General features: G+C 42.6%; 1 protein-coding gene across 3 annotated transcripts in view; it reads left to right on the forward strand.

The window, feature by feature from the left end:
* The window catches only part of FAM8A1 (family with sequence similarity 8 member A1), a 731350-nt gene that overhangs the window by 99114 nt on the left and 611104 nt on the right, over positions 1–21132 (forward strand). For all 3 annotated transcript variants that reach the window (XM_044065265.1, XM_044065264.1, XM_044065266.1), the window contains exon 2: positions 16158–16278. In XM_044065265.1, coding sequence (XP_043921200.1) covers positions 16158–16278 — 121 coding nt within the window. The remainder of the gene's footprint in view (positions 1–16157; positions 16279–21132) is intronic.

Consider the following 21132-nt stretch of genomic DNA (forward strand, 5'->3'; position numbering starts at 1 on the left):
ATATATATATATATAGATATATGTGTGTGTGTGTGTGTGTGTATATGCACGGGTTTGGGGATCTTTTAAAACTGTAGTAATGAGTTTTATAATTCACTGGTGGAATCAGAACAATTTTTCAGAATTTTCAATTTCAGGCCTACACTTGTAATAATCAACTAGTAGGATTTCCTGTCACACTGATTCTTCCTTTTTGGTAATGATAACCTTTGAAGTCTTCTAGAAATAGTCTGCCTATTTTCCTTTGTCTTTTTTTTAATCCCCCTGAAAATGCATTTAGGGAGAGAATCCCTGCTCCATGCCAGGGATGTTTACATTAACTGAGTTACTTTCAAGACAGATGATGATCCATTTGTTGACATGGCCAACAAATGGGAAAGCAGAACGTTTACTGAACAGTGCCTTTCCCAGTGATGGTCTTGAATGCATAGTGATTTGCTGTGACAAGTGTTTTCCTTACAAAACTTGTGTGGTATTTTTCTAGTAAAATGTACAGATTTTCCACATTTTCTTTGTCAGACAAACTTGGTGGATTTTTTTTTAACCAAAATGACTACTTTTGAAAAGTATAAACTGTCAAAATGTGTTAAAAAATAATAACTAGAAAGTCTCTGTTTCTACTTTTAAATCTCTGCTTTTTTTGGGGTGGGGTGCTCTGCCTTCTGTACCTTTCAGTGCTAGAACTTCAGTCCTACTCCCCAGTCTCCTAGATGTGCTATCTCTTGAGACTGCACCAACTCGGAGTAAAGGGAATGTTGATCATAGGAAGTTTCTAGGCTAATGGCCCTAGGCCCCCTTACAAGCCTAGCCAAGTTCTTACTCTTATTTCCACAATCAGCACCTATTGCTCCTGTCCAAGAGGGACACAGGTGTATCCCCCAGGGTGAATTTACAGTCACCCATACAATCGTTCAGATTGCATTTGAAGAGGGCCAGTGAGGTGCTCTGTTTGACATGAAGTGGATGTCTGTTCCAAAGGTGTGGTAACCTCTGGGAGACAAATGTGTCTGTCCAGCAGGTTTTGTTAATGTCACACACCAGATTAGGGTCTTTAGAGTGAGTAACCCATGTGCCATTTGACTTACGGATATGTAGCATTTCCAATAAAGCAGGGTCAAAGATTGCTTTGTATGCAAGGCAGAGATCACGTCTGAGAAGTTTGTGTGAAACAGAGTAAAGTGACAGTGATTTCAGATGATCCCCATATGACAGATGCTGAAGACCTTAAATTTTCCTTGTGAGGAACCTTTGTGGTTTCTCCAATTGCTGCAGATGTAGAGGCATTGTACTCAATTATTAGCCTGATGAGGGAAAAGTACAGGGGGGTTATAACTTTTTTGTATGGAGACAATGCCCTTACTTGTGACATGAGCAATATAGGATGCCCTTCTTACCACTGTGGAGACAGGGTGGTCAAAGTTAGGTCCGCTGTTAACCTGTGTGCCCAGGTTTCTCACCACTCATTGCATACTTAAGATGTCGCTATTGATGTGGTAGTTAGCAAGAACATCCCTTTTACAGAAAGGAATGATGATACATTTTTTGCATTGAGTTTAAGGCCATGACTTTGGCACCATTGATTTGTTTGTGTAAGACCCTCTTATAGGATGTTGACATCATTTGGGATTCCCTGACCACTCCCAATTTGGAGTCATCAGCAAACTTTGTCAGCCACAGACCTTTAGTTTTTGCTTGTACTTTGGAGAAATAGATTCCAAACAGTAAAGGTCCCAGGACTGATCCGTGTGGAACACCACTGGTTACAGGTCTGCTGTTGGAGACTGAGTTTTATCAGTGAGCCAATTAGCGACCCATCTAACAATGTAAGGGTTGATACCTAGCTGGGTGAGTTTGTCAATGATGCCTGAGTGGGTGATGGTGTCAAACGCTTTGGCTAAGTCCATGTAGGCTATATGCACAGATTTCCCCTCAACCAGGTTTAACAGGCATTATCTCCTTTGACAAATCCAAACTGAGTAGGGTCAAATGTTAGGAGATTACTTGTGTCTTTGTAGATAAGGTTCATGATGATTCGCTCCATGGTCTTAACAGATAAGGCTAGTCAACTTAGAAGGTCAATGGTTCCTGGGGTCATTGGAAGCACTACATTTGTGCAAGGGAATAACGGTGGCTGTTTTCCAGCACTTAGACTGTGACTTAAAAGAGTACCCATTCGTATTGCTAATTCATGTTGGAGCCTATGTAGGAAGCAGCCTGGGATGTTATCAGGTCCCGCAGATGCTGTTTTTGGTCTTCGAGAGGGATTTATGATCTGCTCTTTAGAAATACAAGGTAGGAGACAGGTGGTAGGGATGTCATGGGGTACTTGTGGTGGGGACAGGGGAGTGAATTTTTCACAGAACCTGTCTGCCAACAGGTTAGCTATGTCCACAGGCTCAGTGTATGTGGTATCATTAACTACCAGTTTGGCACAGATCTGGGCCTTTCCTTTTAGGTTATGGCTGTAACTATAGAATGCCTTGTGTTTGTCCTTTGTCGAGAAAGCTAATTTGGACTCGTAGTTTGCTTTGGAGGACTTCAGAAGAAGTCTTATTTGCTTGTTTAAGCTGATGAGGGAGTGTTTCCAGTTTAGGGCATGATCTCTCTTACTGTTAAACAGCAATTTCTTCCTCTTGTTGTAAAGCCTGTTAATGGCAGTTGTCCACCAGGCAGGTTTGCTCTTCCTTGAGGAGCTTGTTTTGGTCCTGTCAGGTATGGCAGTATCATTGCAATTATACAGGTGTTTGCAGCTATACAGGTGTTTGTATAAAGCATTGGTATAGAGCCTGGCATAGTTTGCCAGTTCCATCTGAGGGAGGAGGTGCAGTGAAGCTATTTATACCATCTTGTAAGAGGTTATAATCTGATTCAGAGAGGTTTTAGTTTATTTTCTGCTATTTACGTCAGGTGTGATAGTTACTTTGAATGAGACCAATTTGTGGTCAGATCTCACCAGGGAGGACCTCACAGCGGGGATGCTACAGTGGTCCCCCATATTGGTAAGCACCAGATCCAGGATGTTGGCGTCCCTTGTGGGGGTGTCAACCAGCTGGTCCAGGGCATTGGAGTTAACATAGTTGAGAAACCTTTAGGCAAGTGAGTTTGAGCATGAGTAATTTACACAGTCAATGGATGGTTAGTTAAAGTCACCCAAAACCATGGTGTTTGGATGTATCTTGATAGACTCAAGTAGATCCAAATAGACAGAGTGGGTGTTCTGATTCATGGAGTGGGTCCTGTAGCTGGCAATGACTTGAATAGGTGTCCTACCAAGAGTTAATTGCACCTGAAGTGTCTCCAGGGAGTCATACTGTTTAACCAATCTGTAGGTGTATTTATCTTTAATGAATATGGTACACCGCCTCCCTTTAGTTTTCATGCCTTCAGTTTGAGGTCTGAGTAGGTGGAAGGAAGTATAACCCGGTATGGCTGGGATGCTCTTCACAGCCTTGAACCAGGTCTCAGTGACTGCACAAATGTCTGCCTCTTCCAAGGTGAGGACAGTTTCCAGTGAGCACAGTTTCATGTTGAGACTCCTAGCATTTAGCAGCATAACCTTTTGGTTATTTTTAGATGGAGTTTTTACATTGGAAATTTTGTCCTTGAAACAATGCCTAAAAAAGGCAATATGGGGATGGCGATGGCAAGAGCCTTAGCCAGCAGCCGAAATCCCAGGGTTGACAGATTGACAATCTCTGGCAAAGCATCAAGGTCTGTCGATCATGTCATCCCAGGCTATTAGATAGTGAATCCCTTAGTATGACACCAGAAGCTTAGCCAATTATTGAAGTCAGTCATTTTCTGTTTGTATTGAGGCATCATTCTAGGTGAAGATAAAATGCTGCTTAAGGTTAGGGACGTACCTGCCTGAGTCGCATAGTTCGAGATCTCAGTCATGTCTGTCTTTATATAGTCCAGAGAGGTAGGTCTGAAGTCGTTCACACCAACATGGACTATGATGGAGTCATAACAGTACCTATTGCTGATAGACTTGAGTGCATGTGTGATATGACATATCCTGACAGCTGACTGTGACTTTTCCTTATCCAGCCTGGTGAGAGGGACATCAGTGTGTCTCACAGTGGAATAACCTATAACAAATATGCTTGATTTTGTGTTTTGCCATAAGGGTTTGACCGGTGAGAGACTGGTGCGTGAGCTGTTATGTGTGAATCTGTAGTTTTATTGGCCGTTTTGGGCTATTTCTATCCCTTTCATTTTTCTGTTTAAAAATCCATGTTTGCACGGTTTTTGCTCTTGTATTTCCTCAGCAAGAGGCTGCCTGGGTGTCCTGCAGAGTCCTACAGCAGCAGCGAGAGAAAAGGGTGACTATGAGTGGATTAAGTACCTCTGTATTGCTTTTTATTGCTAGCCACATTATTCCGACCATTTTTATTAACTTTGCTACTTATTTGAACTGTTTTTTTAATTTCTTTTACTGTTGCACTTTAATTGATAGTTTTTAAGTTGTTTTATCTGTTTAATTGTAAAGGGCTACGCACTCAAGTGCAATAACCTTTTTTCTGCTTTAAAAGTGTTTTTATTCTTGTATCCGCTTTAACTTTAGAAAAAAAAAATCCTATTTCTGTACTCGTTTCCCACCTTTCTAGAGCTAGTATAGTCCGGTTTTCAGAGTTTGCTGAATTCTGGGCTGTTTGTAAGTTTCTGTGTTGCCCAGACCTTTCTAAGATAGAGGGAAGCTTCTCTGTTCATCAGTGATAGTGGTGAGCTTTGAAACAGCCTGTCTGTCGCCTGGAGGAGTGGTTTCAACTCAGAATCTGCAGATTTATTTGCCGTTTTGGGCTATTTCTATCCCTTTCATCTTTCTGTTTAAAAACCCATGTTTGTGTGGTTTTTGCACTAGTGTTTCCTCAGCAAGAACCTGCCTGGGTGTCCTGCAGAGTCCTACAACTGCAGAGAGAGAAAAGGGAGACTTTGAGTGGATTAAGTACCTCTGTTTTGCTTTTTATTGCTCATTTTTTCTAGCTGCATTATTCCGACCCTTTTTTATTAACTTTGCTACTTATTTGAACTGTTTTTTTTATTTCTTACACTGTTGCACTTTAATTGATTGTTTTTAAGTGTTTTTTCATTGGTTTAATTGTAAAGGGCTACACACTCAAGTGTGATACCCTTTTTTCAGCTTTAAAAGTGTTTTTATTTTTGTATCTGCTTTAACTTTTGAAAAAAAACAAATAAAAACTCCTATCTCTGTACTTGTTACCCGCCATTCTAGAGCTAGTAGAGTTTGCTGAATTCTGGGCTGTTTGTAAGTTTCTGTGTTGCCCAGACCTTTCTAAGATAGAGGGAAGCTTCTCTGTTCATCAGTGAGCGTGGTGAGCTTTGAAACTGCATATCTGTCATCTGGTGGAGCGTTTTCAGCTCAGAATCTGTAGTTTTATTCGCAATTTTGGGCTATTTCTTTCCCTTTCATCTTTCTGTTTAAAAAACAGTGTTTGCGCGGTTTTGTACATTGCACAGCGGCGTTTAACTGCGGTTAAACTATTCCCAGTGCCAGAAAGTTTGCTCTTCAGATTTTCCCTTAGAACTATCCAGTCTTCTAGTTTTAGCACTCAAAACTGCTTCTGTTCCCTTGAACTAGCCAGTATTCCGGTTTTAGCACTCAGAACTGTTTCTGGTCCCTTGAACTAGCCATTCTTCTAGATTTAGCAGTCAAAGCTGTTTCCTTGTGCTCAGCACTTGTCCAAATCTCACTGCAAGCACTAAATAAGCTACAAATTACTGCAGCACTCAACTTTCCTTACTTATCAAGAGGAAATCAGCTCCCAGTACTTAAATTAATAAGCAGTAACCAGGCATGTCCAAGGGTCAGCTCCTGGTGTTTTCTCCTGTCCATCTGATAAATCTGGGCATCTTGGGGCAATGTAGCAATTGCCTCATGTACACTGACAACCCTCTCCTCCTACCACCCAACACTACAACCTGTGAGATATGCACTTACATAGCCAAACTGGAAGCCAGGCTCTCTCCAGCCAAGACTGCACTAAACAGTCAAGAGGAGAAGGTTAACGCCACACCACACTCAACACATACTCCATCAAAACCTGCACTACCCAAACCCATACATAGTAACACAAAACACACACCTACATTTGTGGAGGCTCTCAAAAATCTGCCCAAACAACAGAGACCTCCAAAGCTGAAACACAAGCAACACCACCCCCAATACTACCCAAACGACACATAGCCCACAAAGTCAGTGCGCCACTCAACCTCAGACCATAAGACAAAACAATGTACCCAACACACTAGTCACTGGCAGCTCTATAGTCAGGCACACTGACGTCCTTCTCTCCAGGCTAAACAAGGAGAAAGTTACTGTCAGCTGCCTGTTGGGTGCCAGGATCCACCATATAACGCACGCACTCGAGTCACTCCACAACAAGTATGACTGTCATTGTCCGTGTTGGAGTGAATGACCTGAAATGTACCTCCCTGGACTAAATGAAAAGAGACATTGAGGAGCTCTCTGACCATGTGGCCCAGGCAGGTATGACACTAGCCCTGAGTAGCATCCTGCCATCGCTCAGAATGATGCCACAGTACAAGGACAAAATGATTGACTTCAACAATTGGCTAAGCTTCTGGTGTCATTCCAAGGAGATCCAATATCTGTCTGCCTAGGATGACATGATCGACAGTCCATGATGCTTTGCCAGAGATGGCCTGCACCTGTCGCCACTGGGATTCCGGATACTGGCTAAGGCTTTTGCCGCCCCTATAGTGCATTTTTAGGCAAGGGTCAAATGCACAACGCACCACCATAGTAGATATAAACAAGCAAAATCTAAGGGTAATGCAATTCAGTGCTAGAAGTCTAAACCTCAAAATGCACTCACTTGAGGCTCTCCTTAAGATGGAGAACACCAACATCTGTGCAGTGACAGAGACCTGGTTTAAGGCTCCAGAGAGCACCCCTGCATTACCAGGCTACAATTCGTACCACAGCTTTCGGCAACTTAACCTGGACCAAAATACTAAATGAGGAGGTGTGTCCATATTCATAAAGGATATCCACACCTCCAGGCTAGTTGCTCAACATAATACATCCAAAATTATCCAAGTACAATTAACACTGGGCAAGACTGCATTTCAGGTTGTAGCATGCTACAGATCCACCACCATCTCCCAGGACGTCCATTCCATGTTTCTCGATATACTGGATAATATTAAGGTACAGCCCAATACCGTAATTTTAGGGGATTTCAACTACCCCTCCATCAAGTGGGAAAACTACTCATCTACTAACTCATTTGCCCAACTTTTTCTGGAATTCATCAATTCCAACGCACTGGATCAGCTTGTCCATACCCCCTACCAGGGTTAGCAACGTCCTGGACCTGGTCATTACCTATATGGGTAACAGATGCTCCACGCCAGAAGTCAACTCCTCAGTGGTCATGTCCGACCACAAGCTAATCACCCTAGACATCCATATCCCGCCCCTCCTCCCCATCAAGGAATCCACTGTAAAAAAACTTCTCCAAAACCAACTTCATGCTTCTTAAGTCAGAAGTGGAAAACTTCATTACACCCACACAGATGGAAAATAGTGGCACGACTGCTGAGTCATATACAAATGCACTCTGTAAGCACTTACACGAGTGCATGGACCATGCCATCCCCAAAAGAACCAAGATGCTATCCTCCAGAAAAAGGAAGACAATCTGGTGGTCCCCTGCCATAAACAAGCTCTACAACAGAAGGAAAAAACTGTGGCAAAAAAGAGTAAAATCCCATCATTGCAGGAACTCCCTGGTCAGCCTCAGCAAAAAGATGAGATCCCTCATAAAATCCACCAAAGCTAGTTTCGAAAATAAAATCGCCATGGATTCTAAAGACAACCACAAAGCCTTCTACAGCTATGTCAAGAATCTCAATGGCAACAGTCAGATCTGCTCTGAACTACAGCACAATGGCACTACATTTACTGACCCAACTGATATTGCCAACATCCTGGCAGACAGGTTCAGTGTAAACTTCACCCCCCCTCTCCCACCAAAGAGTCCATCCTCATACCGGATGATTGCAAAGCCTCTGAAATCACGGCCGCACTCTCCAAAGCCAAGAAGACCGCATCCATGGAACTGGGCAACATCCCAGGCTTCATTCTGCACAAACTACAGAATGAACTGGCACGCCACCTAAGTACCATGTTCAACCATAGCCTCACTTCAGGCTTTGTGCCTGTGGAATGACGCACAGCGACAGTTGTCCCACTCCACAAAGGGGGTGTCACTACAGACCCCGGGAACTACCGCCCCATTAGCCTGATGAGCCTGGTCTGCAAGGCCATAAAACGCCATGAAATGCATCATCCTAGAGCTTATAAACAAAGACACAGGTAACCTCCAAACTCTGGACCCCACTCAGTTTGGGTTTGTAAAAGGTAGATCATGCCTCCTAAACCTGATTGAGTTCTTCAAAGTAATCACCAGAGCTGTAGACTAGGGTAAGGTGGTGCACACAGCCTGTCTTGACCTCGCCAAGGCTTTTGACACCATCATCCACTCTGATATTATAGATAAACTCACTGGACTAGGCATAAATCCCTATGTCACAAGATGGGTGGCCAACTGCCTCACTGACAGAACCCACACAGTGAAAGTAGCAGACTCCAAATCCGACTTCAGACCCATGACAAGAGGAGTACCACAGGGTTCGGTCCTGGGTCTTCTCCTGTTCAGTATCTTCTTCTTTGAAGTCGAGGCTAATACAGCTGGTCTCTGGCTAACAAAATTAGCAGACTACTGCAAACTAGGACCCATAATCGATTCACCTAAGGATGTGGACATTCTACAAAGAGGCCTCATTGAGACTGATGCTTGGTGTCAAAGTCGTGGCATAAAGCTCAATTCCAAGAAGTGCATTGTCATCCCCTTTGGGAAAAATACCTTACCCATGAGCTACCACATAAGCGGTAGCCTAATAAATACTGAAAGTGTGATAAGACCTTGGGACACAGGTGGATAGTAATCTCTCCTTTGATAATCACATCGTCACAATAGTCAGGAAATCCTTCTATGTGGCACACCATCACAAAGGGGTTCTCCTTCCGAAAAAGAGAGGTCATCGTTCCTCACTACTCATCCTTTGAGACCCATCATAGAGTACAACGCCCCATTTGGCATGTACCTTGCAAGACATCTGCAACAGCTGGAAAGGCCACAGAAATACCTCACTAAGAGGATTACCAGCCTCAAACAGATAACATATGCTCACCATCTCAAAAAACTCCAGCTCTACTCTGTCACATACCGCCTACTCCAAGGCGACCTCTGCCTAACGTACAAAGCCATGTCTAACCCAGATCTGATGGACATGCTCCACTTAAAGAAATCCCAATTTCTCTGAGCCACATGCTCTAGGGACCTAAACCTTGTCACAACAATAAACAGAACATGCTGAAGGGATAGATTCCCGTCCCAGAGACTTCCCTTGCTCTGGAACGGGCTGCCCATTCATGTCAAGCAAAGCTCCTCATTAGCCCTCTTTAAGAGAAATCTTGACAGCTGGATGGGAAGTAGGAAATTCACCCCGGGGTCACTGCTGTGGCTGTGCTCGACAGAGGCACAGGAATATAATTTTCTGGGTGGTGAAAGCCAGGGAACCTCGTTTGGCTAGGCTTATGTTGACCCTAGGGCCGATAGCCTAGTACTTACCTATGAACCTATAATGTGTTCTGCAGAGGAGGTATTGTGTAGCATGCTTGTGTTTTGTGTTTGGGAGGTCTCTGGTGTTTAGCTGTGTTTCTGGTGAGGACCTCCGCATATGTAGGTTTGTGTGGAATAGGAGGTAAGGTGTGCATGCTGGCAACTTGCTCATTGTCATATGTACTGACTGGTGTGTGAGAGAGCATAGATTCAAAGTTCTTAATATAGTTGCATCTCTCACACATTGTGTTTGTGTGGACTAGGAGTAGAGGGTTGTCTGTGAACATGAGGCAGTTGCACTGCCTCAGGATGCCCATGTCAGCCAAGCTGGCATGAGAAACTGTGGGAAATCGTCCATCCATAGTGTTGGGTAAATTTGTATTTGATATTCTTTAAAATAAATAAAGAAGAAAAGCAGCATTTCTTTTTCTTGTAATGTTGTCTGACCTCTGGGTTAAACTGTGTAGAGAGTGGAGGTTTGAGGACAAGAGCAACACATTAGGAGATGAGTCGGATGTGTACATATGGGCATTAACTGTGTTCTGATAGTGCTTGCGTTACTGTTTAAAGATTTTGATAGGAGTATGCAGTGGTTCATCTTCGTTAAACTGGGTTTCAACAATAGCAGACCCTGTAAATCATTAGGATTCCCTTGGGTGTAGGGCTGCAAAGAAGTTAAAAAAGACATTTAAACATAATACAGATGTTCATCGTGTTTCACTGCTGCAATCATTACACTTTGGTTATCCTGCCGTCAGGCGGTCCCGTAGTCGGCCAGAGTTCCAAAGTCTTGGTCCGGTGTCAGATGCTGTCGCTTCTTCCCTGACGTCAGTGCGCCAGGGGTATATAAGATGCAGCCGACGCCATCTTCTTCAGTCTTTCTTGCCGTGCGGTGCCCGAAGCAAAAGCAGTTGGCAAGTGCCGGTCGGCCGACTCCTGAGATTTTTAAATTCGAATTTCAGAACCAAAGTCTTCAATAAAGCTAAGTACCCCGTTGGGGAAACTTTTTCTTGCCTCAGACCGATGTCAGTAAAATTTAATAATTGCATTTCTTGTGGGAAGCAAATACCTCATAAGGATTTTCATTCTTACTGTATTCCATGCCTAGGCCCAGACCACGACATCACTAGTTGTCGGTTTTGTGCTAGATTTAACAAGCGCACTATTAAACGTCGGTTTGATTTTGCATGCCATTACTTTGGCCGAAGGTTCAGTTATACCATGCCGTCAGAACAACCGATGACCGGTATACACAAAAAAACGCAAGGACAAAGATAAGGACAGGCATCCGAGGTCCAAAACTGATGATGAAGCCTCTTCTAGGCCAGTCACCGGTTCTCAGTGAGGCACATTCGCAGCCCCTGACATCCGCTACCTCAGAGCCACAGGCCACCTTCGACTCCCACAAGGAGATTGCTAGGCCTCTGGAAACTCAAGTTATTGAGCCTACAGAAATTAACCTCTCAGATGGGTCCGGAGCCGATGAGCAGGCATCGGCTTCTGAGGGTGTTTTTAGACCTTCACAGCTTACCATCAAAACAACAACCAAGGCTAAAACTCCATTAAAGACAAAGAAACTAGTACAGCATTCACCTGGATAGGCATCCATGCCTAAAAAACAGATGCTCAAAATGGCCGAAGACCTAATTACTCTGATCAGGGGTTCCTATCCCCCTCCTGATAAAAGACCCTAGGCAGGATACAGACTATGATTCCTCTGACCAGGTTTCCATTTCTTCTGATACCTCTTCAGACCAGGGATACTCTTTACCCCCCTATGAGGACTCTGATGCTAAAGAATCTATCCCTTCAGCCTCTCCTCCTGAGGATTACTCTTTTGGGGAAACTTTACATACCATGAGGGAGCATTTCCATTGAGAGAGCCAGGATTATTCAGAATCCAAGAAAAGGCTCAGAGATTTTCTTTTATTGCCTCAGCACAGGCCCCTTGCTATTCCGCCTGTGTTAGACATTGTGGATGATGTGTTCTCTGAATCCAGTTTAACCCCTGATTCTTTGCCCCCAGCACCAGTCAAGCCAGATAGGTACTACAGAGCCCCTGACTCTCACAAATTTCTTTATAAAAACCCTGCTGCTGACCCAGAAACTATTTCACAGGGTCCCAAAGGGGTAAAGGCTTCCACTGCTAAAAATCCAGTTCCCTCTGACTGGGATTCAAGAGCATTAGATAGAAGGGGGAAGAAAGTTTACACTTCTGCAACATTAGCAGTAAGGGCTTTAAATTGCCAGTTCCACATGCTTAAATACCAACAATATTTAATGTCTCTGTTAAAACAGAAAATGCTTACAAGTTCAGAAAGTCCTGACTACAAGGAGATGCAGGATTTATTGCATGCAGCTGAACAAGTGGGAAAGCATACTTTGCAATGTGGTTTTGATTCATTAGAGGCTTCTTGCAGAGCCGCAGTTACAGGATCTGTGATTCGAAGGCATGCTTGGTTAAAAGAACAAGGTTTACCTGATCATATTAAGGCAAAATTATTGGATGCTCCTTTACAGCATGATATCTTGTTTGGTGTTAAGGTAGAGGAGTTATTAAAGAAAATGGAGGATAAGGCAAAATCTATGCAAACAGTGAAGGATTTCTTACAAGTACAGCCACCTCGATTTAGCAGAAATTGGCCTTCTAAAAATTGGTCCTTTCCACTGTCACAGACAGACCACAAAGAGGCAGATACAGATACCCAAGAGGCAGAACTCAGCCCCAAGGTTCTTCAGACCACGACAGTGGGGTGCTTCTACCCCAAAAGGAGAAGACAAGTCACAACCTTATAGGAAACGGTCCCAATGACTTCTCCCTTCACATTACCTTTTGGCAGATCCTTTAGGGGGAAATCTAGCTCTTTTTACACAGAATTGGCATATCACCCAAGACAAATGGGTTCTGGACATTGTGTCCCAAGTTTACAGGTTCCACTTTCACACTCTACCAAGGCCAAAAGGAATGCCAGACCTGCCACTAAATCAATGGGCAGAGGCACAAAAACAAATTACAGTCCTCATGGACATGAGAGCTATTCAAAAAGTGCCACAACAGGAACAAGGACAAGGATTTTACTCAAGACTTTTCTTGGTCCCCAGAAAGGACAAAGCCTGGAAGACCCATACTAGACTTATCTACTCTAAATACTTACCTGGATGTTCCGAAATTCAAAATGTTGACACTACAGCAACTTATTCCCATGCTGGGGAAGAAGGCTTGGCTTGTTACTTTGGACCTCAAAGAGGCATACCTGCATGTCCCAATCAGACAAAATTGCAGAAGATACCTCAGATTCATAGCTGGCACAATGCATTACCAATTCTCTGCACTGCCCTTTGGCTTATCTACTGCGCCCAGGGTCTTCACAAAATGCCTGGCACCAGTAATTGCATTTTGCAGACAAAAAGGAATTCACATATATCCCTACCTGGACGACTGACTTATTCAAGCAGAGAGCAAGGACATTCTTCTAAAGCATCTGGCATTTGTAAAAAGATTGCTCATTTGCCTAGGATACACAATAAACGAAAAGAAGTCAAAACTTGTGCCCTCACAAGAGATAATATTCCTGGGTGCCAGCTTAAATACAACGGCTCAGATGGCTTATCTCACGCCAGACAAACAAAGGCAACTGACTCAGTACTTTCAATTGATGGCAACAAAAACCCAACTCCCTGCAAGAAAAATTCTGCAGGCCTTGGGGTTCATGGCGTCCTGCATACTACTAATACCATATGCCAGGCTGCATATGAGGAAATTACAGTGGTACCTAAAAAGTGTTTGGACTCAACACTGTCACAGTTTGGAAACAGTATTACCACTTATTCCCTGCCTACAACAAGAGTTTCGAAGGTGGGCACAGGCATGTCACCACAACAAGGGACAGCCTTTCACTTACCCACAGCCAAGCAGACACTAACAACACATGCTTCGGATTATGCCTGGGGAGCACATATGGCAGGAAAATGTATTCAGGGCAAGTGGACCGCAGACCAAATGCATCGTCACATCAATCAAAAAGAGATGCTAGCTGTACAAAATGCCCTAACTGCTTTCAAGGACCTTCTGCATCCAGGACAACTATTACTAAAGACGGATAACACCACAGTTATGTGGTACATAAACAAGCAAGGGGGCACTCATTCCTATCCCCTCTGCAGACAAGCCATGACTTTGTGGAACACAGCACTGACCTATCAAGTTCATCTGCAAGCACAATTCCTGCCAGGAAAGAAAAATACTCTGTCAGACGACTTAAGCAGAAACTTCATGGATCCTCACGAGTGGAAATTAAATCCACAAGTATTCAGCATGATAACACAAAAATGGGGGTGCCCAGACATAGATCTTTTTGCCTCCCCTCTGAACTGCCAACTACAGAAATTCTGCACAAGGACTTACCACATACAAGCATGGAAAGTGGATGCTCTCTCGTTCAACTGGAAAACCCTAAAAGTTTATGCCTTCCTACCACTGCCTCTTCTTTCAAAGGTACTCCTAAAAGCCAGACAAGAAAGGCCCAAAATGATCCTAATTGCCCCAGACTGGCCACGCCAGCACTGGTACCCAATCTTAAAGAACTTGGCTCAAGGCCCACCATGGATTTTACCACAAATTCCTCATCTTCTGACTCAACAAAACAATCAGATCCTGCACAGCCAGCTCAAAACCTTAAACCTGGCTGCATGGCAGATTACTTAGCCAAGCAGCCAACACCTCTCTCTAAAGCTGTTATGGATGTGATTTTGGAGGCCAGGAGGCCCAGCACCAGGAAATCCTATTCAGAAAAGTGGAAGAGATTATGCGCCTGGAACCAGGCTCAAAGCTTTGACCCTCTTGTCCCAAATATTCCTCAGATATTACAATACTTAACTGAGATGCTGGACAAAGGCCTATCCTTTTCATCCATTAAGATCCACGCCTCTGCCATCTCAGCTCATTACAACACGGATCCTCCTATTTTCTCTCATCCATTACTAAAACAGTTCCTCAGAGGGGCTAAAAATATAATACCACCCCGAAGAGCACCAACACCAACTTGGGACCTCAACTTTGTCTTGGAAAAACTAACTTTACCTCCTTTTGAGCCAGCCAATTCAGCAGAATTAAAATATGTGTCATGGAAAACTGCTCTGCTTCTGGCAATAACCTCAGCATGCAGAGTCTCAGAGTTACAGGCAGTAATGGCAGTGGAACCTTTCATCATTTTTCATCAGGACAGGGTTTCTTAAAGAACAAAACCTACATTTATGTCAAAGGTGGTATCCAGTGTGGCTCTTAACCAAACTATTCACTTGCCAAGATTTTATCCAAATCCCCAGAATAATGGGGAGAGACTTCTGCACTCATTGGACAAACACAAGCAGTTACGCTTTTACTTGGACAAAAAAGCTTTCAGGAAAATTGAGCAATTGTTTGTAGCATATGCTGCAGGATCACAGGGAAAGGCTATTTCAAAACAGACCATTTCAAAGTGGATAGGACACTGTATCCATTTCTGCTACACACAGCATGGAAAAACTGTACCTAGCAACATTAGGCCACATTCCACCAGGGCAATGCCACTTCAACTGCCTACCTTAGAGCTGTACCTAACAAGGATATTTTGGAAGCTGCAACTTTGGAGTCCAGTGCATACCTTTACCAAACATTACCACTTGCCTCTTTACTCTAAATCCAGAGCTGGCTTTGCCACTGCAGTGCTGCAGGGCCTCATAGCCACCCCGAATCCTTTATAGACCCAGCCACCCAACCTCAGCTTTGGGATTCAACCCAGGTGTAATGACTGCAGCAGTGAAACACGATGAACATAGTACAGTTTTGTACCTACCATAAATGTAGATGTTCGAGTGTATACACTGCTGCAGTCTAGGTTACCCACCCTCCATCCCCTCTTTCTTAGCTGGGACTTATCTCTACCTTTCTAACCTATACATACTATGTGGTGTATTTGCTTGTATCTGAAGGTATTGTTTTTATTTTTTTATGTATCTTTTAATAGCAATATGTATTGCCTACCTATTTGGGGGCACCTGACATCTGGGGCAAGAAAAACTGAAGAAGATGGCGTCGGCTGCATCTTATATACCCCTTGCGCACTGACGTCAGGGAAGAAGCAATAGCAACCGACGCCGGACCAAGACTTTGGAACTCTGGCCGACTGTGGACTGCCTGACGGCAGGATAACCCAAGTGTAATGACTGCAGCAGTGAATACACTCGAACATCTACATTTATGGTAGGTACAAAACTGTACTTTTTGAAACTTGAGGCATGTACTTCATGCCATTTGGTGAATTTGTGAATTATGTATGAAGTAATCCAGCAGTTTCCAAAAGACATAATTGTGCTCTTGTATTTAGGGTTACTGAAATTTATTTAAATCTGTTGATATTTAGTTATGTGTAAATATTGACTACTGGCAACTGTTTGAGCTCAGGAAGGGGAATCTTGCTGGAATTAATCTTGTCTCTGTCCTAGGTCGAGAGTACTTCATCCCGTCACTAGTACACAGATTCATAGCTGAAATAGTGGACTTCTTTATCCTCTTTTTCATCAAAGCAGCTGTTATTTTAAGTATCATGCATATCAGTGAAATAAAGTAAGTACATTTCTTGTGTATATATTTGACTTTATAAAATTCCAGTTTCATTTTGAGATTTGTGATGAGGTGTCCTTGCAAAAGCATTGAGCTGTGATTCCTGCATACAACCTCACAAATTTCAGATTGTCATTTAAACTTTTTATTTGTAGTGTGTCAAAAGTATAATACTCTCGGTCTTTTGATCCCACAGTGTGTAATGCAGTGTCTGAGGCTTATCTCATTAGTAGAGCTAAAATAATACCTTGTTGCTGTATTAACCTTCACCACCCCTACCACAGTAAAAGCAAATAGACTGTAAACTCCTCTGTGTTACTAAGAACAGGTAAACAGATCACAAATGGTTTTAACTTTGCTTTTGGTTTTCATAGTTGCCTGTCTTCATCTGGTGCAATATGGTACACTGGTAACTGGAATGTTTGCACAAGCACATACTTGTCTGTCTCATATTATGTTTGAATTGTTACTATCCTAATAAACGACCAGCCATGATGATAAACCACTACATTTGTCTGCTCCTGTCACAACTGTCTGTGCTGTTTATGTTTGTACCAGTTTGTCATTGCAACTGGAATCGTTTGACCACATAACTTTGTTACCTTGCAGACATAATGGGGCCCGTGACTCTATATGCCTACATAATTGCACTAAGAAGTATTTTCAGCAGTGTCTATTAATTATGATGGCTGCACAGTCTATATAATATATTTGACACTTGTATGCTGTGATTTGAACCCATGTCATGGCTGAAGGGGGGGTCCCTGGACCAGGCTGCTTGCCCTATTAGTAGATATCTAAGTATGTAAGCAAATAAGTAATATACATTAATTTGTGACCATAAGTTTGTATCTTTGTTTATATTTGAATTGTTTACTGATAGTGTGACACACAGCAGAAAGCTTTCTGTAGTATTTACTTTAGTTAGTCTTGCATATTATTTGAGGCTGGTTTGTTTTCATGGCAGCGTTGTAGCAGAAATATTTTTTTAATGTGGTGGCTCTCCCCCTTTTTACCATTGAACTTCTTTTGGCTACCAGTGACCCCCCCCCCAACCTTTTAGCACTTTATAACCCCAGGAAGTGTATGATTTGTCTTAGGAGTATCCCATTTTATAAGGTGGCACTGAGAAGTGTAAGCTTTAATGACTAGGTGGCCCTCATTCAGTATGGTGTCTGACATGATTTGAATGCCCTACTCCCTGGCTGAGCTTTGTACTGAAACACGTGGTGAGTGTTCTATTAGTGCTTGTTTGTACTTGTAACTTGTGCATACCTTGTTCACAGAGGTCCAACCATGTTGTTTATATACACAAAACTAATTTGTTCTCTCTACCAGAAGATGTTCCTGTGAAATAAAGTTCCAGACCTTCACTCCAGGGTAGGAGACTAGACCATATGCTACTTAATCTTGCCTTTCTTGGCTGGCTGCTAAAGTGTTGGGTCTAGTCACATGTGTCGTAGTCATAGATGAAACAAGTGCACCCATTCAGCCAGCTAGCATACCAACCGCATTCTTATTTCATGACTTACATATTGCATGCACTGCGATGTGAGCTTTTATTTCTGTACTGTTACTGGAATTTGGTGAACATTGCTACTTAATGCTGGATCAGAAGGAAAGAGAGGGACACAGAACTTGCTCATTATTTGTCAGTAGTGCAGGTAGGGGATCCCCTCCCTGCATTGGCTCATCCCTGGTGGGTCCTGTCAGCCCTGCAGCTGAAGGTAATCCACAAATGGTGAATAAGCTCTAGGTCATTGTGAGAGCTTAGGGAACTGTTTTTTTAGGTGGGGGAGGGGTGGTAGACTTTGTAGGGTAAATATTCGGTATGCAATTTAATTGGTTAATGGTTATAAAAAATGTCTGTTTTGCATCATATAGGTTCATAGGTTCCTAGGGAGCATAGCAGTGCTAATTTTACAGACACTTGTCCTGTAATCTTTTAACAGACTGCATATGTTAGCACTTGTCAGACTATTTTGAACCTTAATTATGGACATTGCAATCGGAATGATATAGAGGCAATGCCATTTTCTGTTAGTATGCCTGTGTGCAAGTGATAGTTCCACTTGGTTCAGTGATCATGGATTCGTAAAGCACGTTACCTAGTTGGAGCTACGAGGTGCTAATAATCACACTGGATGAAAAAAAAGTCTCCCCAGATGTTTAAATGCAACTGCAGTCATAAAAGAGCTTATGCTAGTGCAAAAACTGCAATAGAGGCTATCCCATATGGTTAGTAAATGAGCTTCTCAGTGAAGTACGGCATAAAAGAGAAATTGGACATGTTACACCTTTACTTAATAATTCCCTTCCCCACTTGACAATGTCTAATGAATTTACTGTCAGTGGTAAAGATGGAGTTTTTAATTTAGAGACAAGCAACTTTAATGGGGTTGGGAATTTTAATAGAGCTTTTATAACTACCTTTTGTACTGATAGTAAAGTTTTAAAAGAAATTTTAACAAAGAATTGGAAGGTTTTAATGAATGACAGCTTCATTAGAGAAAAAATGAGGGAGAGACCTGTTACAGTTTACAGAAGAGGTTGTAACTTTAAGCAGCTAATAGAGCATAGTAAAATAAACAAAAATGCAGGACATATGAGGAAAAGGTGTTGCATGCACTTTGCATATTCTAGATGTTGGACAAGTAGGTATAAACAACACTAACATCATTGTTTATGGTAAAAATGACTGCAATTCTACAAAAGTAGTGTATTGTACTCTGTGCCAGTCTTGCCCATGTTTCTATGTGGGCAAGACAGAGCGCAAACTTAAACGTAGACTTGGCGAACATTTATGTGACATCCATAACAATAAAATAACAAATGCATTGGCCAGACACATTAATGCTTATAATGAACATTATTTTAAATTTTTGTTGGATTGTCTGCAAATCACAGGTAGAGGTGGAGCATGACCGCTCCTGCTTGAAAAAGCTGAAATCTGCTGGCAAATCTGACTTGGAGCACATATTTGGCCAGGTTTAAACAAAGCAGAATCTCTGGCATATCTGTTAAAATTAAAAGCTTGCTTGAGATAGATGCTAGGCATATTTGCAACATGTTACTTCAAATAGAACACAAAATGTTTCAAGGAACCATGTTTTGCTACATTGCGTACATAATTTTGAAACAAGTTGTTTTGCGAGTGAAGACTGTGTACTAGGGAGGGTGTCATGAGGCTAGTTATTAATTGGTCTATAAGAAGAGGTGTGCATTTTAATTGAATTTTTGATTGGTTTTCTTTTTATTTAAGGGTTCGTATTGGTTCTTTGAATTTATCTGATGAAGTTCCGGTATTGTTGCTAGGATGAAATCCTGTACTACTGGGCTTAAGGATAATTTTCTAAATAAACCTGCATTTTCTACATCCAGATGCCTATTTGTTTTTTTGCTTAGAAACAAACAAACCCTTAAAATCCTGGGTTGAAAGGAAACAAAAAGCTGATCAGACTTACAAATAGACCTAGTTTTATCCAAATAGTACTTGAGTTGTCTGTGCAAAGCCAAGTTATGCAGGACCCTCTCAGTAGCAGTCTGAGGAGAAGGCAAAAAGAAGGGAGTTGTACCAACTGATTCCAGGACAACTCGTTGACTACATTGGGTATAAAAGAAGGATTAGTATGAGGGGGCGTCCTGTCCCTGTGAAAAAACAAAAAGAAGGAGAAATGCCCATAAGGGCCTGGAGCTCAGAAACCCTCCAAGCAGAAGTAAGAGCCAGCAAAAAAGCAATCTTCCAGGTACAATGTTGCAAAGAAGCAGAGTCTGAAGGCTCAAAATGAGCACAAGTCAATTTTTCCAAAACAAAATTAAGGTTGTGAGGAGGAGGAATAGGTTTTCTTGGAGTCCTAATAGGTTTTCTTGGAGTCCTAATATGTAGGACACCTTTAAGAAGTTGCTTGATCTCAAAACAAGAAGTCAAAGGGAGGATTCAAGGTCAGACAAGCAGAAATGGCAGACAAATGGGCCTTCACAGAAGAATAGGCCAAGCCAGATTGGAGCAGCTCATACAAATAAGAGAGGACCAGAGAAGACCCCCCACTGAAAGAGCCCTGGTTACAACCATGGCACCAGACTGAAAAGCTATTCCATTTGGACATATAAGATTTTCTGGTTGAGGGGTTTCTTGCCTTCTGTAAACCCAGAGCACATCCTCAGAAAAGTGGTGGCTGAAAGAGATCAAAATCTTATCACCCACATTGTCATTTGCAGAGTGGACAAGTAGGGATGGATGAGAGAGATCCCTTGTCCTCTGTGAGGAGATCCAGCCTGTGACTTAACTTGTGATGATTGCCCCTGGCCAAATGCATTAAAATGGGGAACCAGTACTGTCTTGGCCAAAAGGGAGTCATTAGCAAGATTTTGGGGGAGTCCAGCTAAATCTTCTGCAGGAATCTTAGAATTACAGGAAGAGGAGGGAAAACATAAAGACATTTTTCCATTCCACTGAAGGGACAGGGCATCCATCTTTCAGGCCAGATGGCATGGCACTCTGCAACAGAAAAGAGGAAGCTACATGTTCAGATGGGAGGCAAAAAGATCTACCTGAGGAATACCCTACCAATGCACAATGTCCAGAAACACTTCTCTGTGAAGCATCCATTCGTGAGCCTTTGTTTTGGACCTGCTCAGAGAGTCTGACACAAGTGTGTGGTCTGAAGGAATGTTTACTGCCTGAAGAGTTAACTGATAACTGAGAACCACTTCCCAAGCCTGAAGTGCCATCATGCAGAGGAAGTAAGATTTTATACTTCCCTGCTTGTCGACGTACCACATTACTGTAGTGTTGTCTGTGTACATCTTCAAGGGGCCCAGAGAGAACATGGGGGAAAAAAATCTGAAGGGCCAGAA

This window comes from Protopterus annectens, chromosome 3.part0, assembly GCF_019279795.1.
Source record: "Protopterus annectens isolate FY-2018-M chromosome 3.part0, PAN1.0, whole genome shotgun sequence".
In the NCBI taxonomy this organism is placed as follows: domain Eukaryota; kingdom Metazoa; phylum Chordata; order Ceratodontiformes; family Protopteridae; genus Protopterus; species Protopterus annectens.